The sequence below is a fragment of the Pundamilia nyererei genome, unplaced genomic scaffold (genome assembly GCF_000239375.1).
Source record: "Pundamilia nyererei isolate P.nyererei 1_Seehausen unplaced genomic scaffold, PunNye1.0 scaffold00002, whole genome shotgun sequence".
Lineage (NCBI taxonomy): Eukaryota > Metazoa > Chordata > Actinopteri > Cichliformes > Cichlidae > Pundamilia > Pundamilia nyererei.
Window position 1 is genome coordinate 9,971,181 of NW_005187403.1, and position 5,259 is coordinate 9,976,439.

The window sequence follows — 5,259 nt, forward strand, 5'->3', positions numbered from 1 at the left end:
GATCATAACAAGATCATAATAAGTCATTGTAACTTGAATATGTGGTTCTTGAATGCATCACAAGGTAGTTAACAGATAAACTACTCTGGGGATTTATGAAGGCCTAACAAAATAATCTGCCTCACGGTGTGCTCGAGGCTTTGAAACGACAGAAAGTGCGTTGAATGCGCGTTTAATTTGAAGCTTTCGGGTCTAAGTGAAGGCTTTGTGTATTTAAACCTGGCCGGGGGGGGATGGGGACTTAGATGTAAGAGCTCCTTCTTGCGCGGTGCACCGGAGGCGCGCCAGCATCCACTACAGCCTGGAAAAGCCTACTTACTTCCCGACGAAGTTCTCCAGCACCGAGCTCTTCCCGGCGCTCTGTCCTCCCACCACGGCGATCTGCGGCAGGTCCAGGTTTGCGTTTTGCCCAATGGCCGAGAAAGCATCCTGCATGCGGTTCACCAGAGGAATCAAATCCTCCATTCCCCGGTTCCCCATCTTTGCGAGAGGATGATGGGCTAGCTTCCTTGACAGAACAGGGACGGATCTATGGCTTTATCTTCCTCTGCGCCCCTCCTCACCCCCCTCAGAGCGTTCAGAGGGCGTTCTAGTCTGCGCGCACTCACCGGCTCACTTCTCGCTCTGCTTCCTCATTTACGTGCTCTTCGGTGTGTCAGATCATCTCAAGCCAGCACTCTCTCCAACACTCTCCTCTCCAAGCACCGCAGGGGGGGAGGAGGAGGATGAGCTCTTGTATTTTACCAGGAGATCCCTGCAGTACTCCACACCCACCGCTAGGTGGTGACACTGGTAGATTTCTCTCGCATAAATAATTTGCAATTTGAAAACAAAAAAAAACCCAGAGTATTTTTCATATTAAAATAAATATTTTTTAACTCACCTGAGCGAATTTGAATGCCCTTTTATATTTATGTTGTGTTTAAATTTGTGATTGCTCTCATTTTCAATTATGAAAATGTACATTTTATTACCTTATTTTTTTTGATACTTTATTAAATATAATGATGATAATAATAATAACAACAACTTTATTTGTGCAGCTCTTTTTAACATACAGTTACAAAATGCTTCAGTGGTTGGTTAAAATCACACATTAAGTATATGTTTACACAATTAAACACACAAACACATGACTGAATAAACACATATTAGAAGAACAAGAGCCAAAAACAAAGAGTGAAAGACTAGGCGAACACTGTCCTATAGAAATTAATTTTCAGCGGTGGTTATTTGCAACATAGCTAGATTGAAAAACATAACGAGCTCAACCTACAACCAACATGACAGTATACAGTAATGTAAACAGTGCCACAGGTGCTAAGTTGTATTCTGCTATTTAATGTTCACCTCTAAAAAGCTTTATTTTTTTATTAACTATGTCGCATTAGCTAATAGATAAAATAATAACTGTAGAGTATAAAACAACAACAACAACAACAACAACAACAACAACAACAACAACAAATAAATGTAATAAAAACGACATTTCGAAGCCTGGTCATTCTACGTCCATCATGCGTTTTCAGTTCTCCAGGCAGCCACTAGGGGGTGACACGGTCCACCGGTTTGATCAGAGGTTATGGCTTCAGTTTTTGTGCAAGTTGCACCGTTGCTGTAAAGAGCGAGTGTTTAACTCTTCGGTTTGGTTTTACGTTGACAATTAACACCCGGCGAGGTTTACGTCTCTGGGGGCAGCTGTAGGGAGCTAAATACAACAAAGCAGTCCCTACAGGAGAGGTTTGTCTTTGAGTTAGTTGAATGCTTTGCTAAGCTAACTTGTTTGGTTCAGTGACTGAGCGGCTATGGCTAATGTAGCGTTAGCTTCGTTCATTTTATGGAAGGTGTAGCTACACTTCAGTTATCAACATAGGCTCGATATTGTGGGCATATTTAGAGTACCATTCTGCTTTCTCTGACAGCGTAGCGGCTAACATGCGGCTATCTGTATGAAGCGGAATGGTGGAGGAAATGAAAGTAAACTTAGCAAACCAAAAAGTTAATTATTGTTAGCTCCTATGCTAACGCTAGCTAGTTGTCATAATGAAATATGAGAGCGACCTGTTGTCTGACAGGAGGTGCGCACTGTCATTAATTGTGCCTTAACAACAAATAGTTGGTCTGATAGCAGAGCAACTAATCACGGTTTTCTTCCTCCCAACAAGAGATCCTCTGTCCTAAGAGGTGCCACACATTGACGGCTCTGACAACTCGTTGCAACGTAACGGATTAAATCAGAGCCCGTGATGTTCAATCCGCACATCCATCAGCAGCAACAGCAACAGTTTCACCAGCAACTGAGGCAACTACAGCAACTTTTCCAGCAGCAGCAGCCTCCGCCTCCCCCGCCGCAGCCGCCTCCCGGACACCATGTGGCCCATCACCACCAGACACCCCGGTAAGCCTGTTAACTCAAGACCGGGGATAATGTAAGGCCCTCTGGATGACCTGTATGCTAACTGCCCGTCCCAACACCTGTTACGGCTACATTTATCATTTCAGATATTTAATTAGTGGTCTGACAGTATTTGATGTTTATTTTGACTGCTGCCTTCCATTGTTATCTAGATTACTCAAAGGTTATGTGTTATTATCCCTCTTTTAAGCGTTATATAAAACGTTTGCTGCAGGATTTCTGACCTCAGACCAATAACACAAAATCACATCACATTTGTTATGGCATCTTCCACAGTCAACCAGCCTATAATCTCATTACAGGTAACAGGTAATCTAATTACTTGTTCACTGTAACGCAGTGCACCGATTTGAAAGCAATATAAAGGCGATAAAGCTGTCTTATATAAATAAGCCTTTAAAATATATATACCGGTATATATCTACTTAAATTTAACTCGATGTCAGTAATGTGTATAAAGAATTCGCCTCTGTGTGTCAATCTTAGCATCCAGACACTTCCTGCTAAACCTTGCTGCAGATTGTTTGGTATTGTTTGTCTCCTGTTAAGTCAGCTGGTGCTCAGAGAAGGCATTGATAATTTTGGATCTTTTTTCATAAATATATGTTGTTGTTGTTGTTTTTGGGGTTTTTTCCCTTTTAAATTGTGAGGTTTTAAATTGCATCTGGTCAATTCAGCAGCAGACGTTTCTCATCGGCAGTGGTTTTCACAAGTGTTTGTGAGCTTAAGCAGTGATTCCACTACATAATCGCGTCTGTTTTGAGTCCAGGCTCTGAAGATTGTGGCCGTTAATACTGGTTTTTAGCCTAGTCCGTTGCACATGGAAATTGTCTTTGATTCTCGGGTGCTGGAGAGAGCTGGAGCCTATCCTAGCTCTCATAGGGTGAGAGGAGGGGTACACCTTGGACAAGTTGCCACATGATTCAAAACCAGGACCTTCTTGCTGTGAGGCAACGGTGCTCCATCTTGCTAGGCTCATTCTCAGAATTTTTTAATGATATTGTTTACTGTAGATGAAAGACTGGTTAAGTTCTGGCATGTTATTTTTATATCCAGGCGTGTTGCTACTTAATGTAATTAATTATGAGATGTTCAAGCACTTGGCTTTTACACTACACATCAAACTAAGAGCACGTATTCTTCAAAAAACAACATAGTTTCTCATAGTTTCTTTCTGCAGTTATCCATAAGATGTTGGTTTTAAACAATAAACAAATTATGTTCATATATATATATAATTTTTTATTTTTTTTTTGGTCCCAACCTTTTTTAGAAGGAAGCTTTTTATTTCTCCGTTTTTAATCCTCACTTAAACTACAATATTTTCTTCTCTTTCCTCATCTTTATTCTGAGAATAAGCGAAGGTGGCAGCAAAATCTGTCAAGCCAGCTTTAGTATGATGGATGCATGTAAAATAAATTCTCAGGTTGTTAAGAAGGCGGAAAACATTTCCATGGCTCTGATGGATTTGTCATTTACCCCAGACACTCTGCCTTTAGCTGCAGATTTGAGTGAGGATGTGAATTTTTAAATAATAAGACATGTTACTTTCTTGTGTGTATTTCTTTCCTAGAACCATTCCTGTTGCCCCCCAGACAGCACCCCCTCCCCGGATGGTCAACCTGAGCCATGCCTCGCAGACGACCATCATCGCCCCCAATCCCATGCTGCAGGGTGCTTTACTGATGCAGCAGATGCAGGGTACGGTGTGAGTGAATAGCATAAAAATGGCAATACCTGGAAATCTCAAAGAGCAGAAGATGTCACGTGACATTTTCATGTATATTGTTTTTTATGTAAAGCAAGCCCTTATAATAATTTCCTTTCTTGTTGTACTTGCGTGCAGGTAACATGCGGGGCTTTGGGATGGGTGGGCAGCAGTTTCGGCAGTTCTTCACAGCAGGGAACAGGTCGTCCCTGCTCGGGCCGGTTCCCATGGGCATGGCTATCAAGTCTCCCATCATGGGTTTCCCAGCTGCACGACCCTTCCACCCACATCCCCGCTACTTCAACAACAACAACAACAACACCACCACCTCCTCAGCATCCTCTGCCTCCTCTTCTTCGTCTTCCGCGGTATTTATAACAGCGCTATTGCAGTTACTGTGTCCATTGTGTGGGTTTTTGAGTGAGCTCAGATTACCATCCGAGTGATCAGGCTTGGACAGTACGGCATGTTTATGATTATTTGTCTTAGTGTAATTATCTTTGTTGTAAGCAGTGTGAATGTATGACAAATGATAAGAATCAGGATTTCCATTTATTCTCAACAAATAAGTAGGTTCACTATAGAGTCAGTGTACATATTTACATAATGTTTCAGGAATGTATCCCTCAAAAAAACTGCGTAGATAAAGTTTTTCGGCTACGATGGATCATTATTTTCTAGTTTTCATGTGATCTGTCTCTGTGAGTAGGATGCTGCAAATCGACAGCCAGATCGTAAGCGGGACAGTGAGCAGATGGCAGCAGGGAGCTCAGATGAGCAACCAGCAGCAGCTAGCAGTACCACTGGAGCTAATGGCAAGACTCAAGCAGGTAGAGCTGCAATTCACCCATATCAGAAACATAGTAATTAGTTAGGATGGAAGCTGAGTTATAGTGTTAGCTAAATGCTATGTGAATTTAAACTTTTTGTACAAAGTACTTGAAGAATATCAGAGTTAAATATTTTCTTTTTCCCTTTGGTTTGTGTTTTTCACCCACAGATGGTGCTACGGGAGGACTGGATGGGCCAACACAACTATCTGAGGAGCAACTTGAAGAACCTGCAGTGAAGAAAAAGAGGACAGAATGGTGGGGAAAGCCTGTTTATTGCTGCTAGCTGTATTAGAAAACTGCAC

The 5,259-nt window shown here is 42.0% G+C and overlaps 2 protein-coding genes across 13 annotated transcripts in view; one reads left to right on the forward strand and one right to left on the reverse strand.

The window, feature by feature from the left end:
- dnm1a (dynamin 1a) overlaps positions 1–729 on the reverse strand; it is a 50,307-nt gene extending 49,578 nt beyond the window's left edge. For 11 of the 12 annotated variants that reach the window (XM_005720469.2, XM_013909834.1, XM_005720472.2 and 8 more), the window contains exon 1: positions 320–728. In XM_005720469.2, coding sequence (XP_005720526.1) covers positions 320–480 — 161 coding nt within the window. In that variant the 5' untranslated portion in view covers positions 481–728. Of the gene's footprint in view, positions 1–319 lie in introns of all 12 variants that reach the window. The other variant, XM_013909832.1, reaches the window with a different exon arrangement.
- Positions 730–1,525: 796 nt separating this feature from the next.
- ciz1a (cdkn1a interacting zinc finger protein 1a) overlaps positions 1,526–5,259 on the forward strand; it is a 9,603-nt gene continuing 5,869 nt past the window's right edge. The window contains exons 1-6 of the mRNA XM_005720475.2: positions 1,526–1,740; positions 2,166–2,398; positions 3,990–4,117; positions 4,263–4,492; positions 4,834–4,954; positions 5,125–5,212. Of these exons, the coding sequence (XP_005720532.1) occupies positions 2,247–2,398; positions 3,990–4,117; positions 4,263–4,492; positions 4,834–4,954; positions 5,125–5,212 (719 nt within the window). The 5' untranslated portion in view covers positions 1,526–1,740; positions 2,166–2,246. The remainder of the gene's footprint in view (positions 1,741–2,165; positions 2,399–3,989; positions 4,118–4,262; positions 4,493–4,833; positions 4,955–5,124; positions 5,213–5,259) is intronic.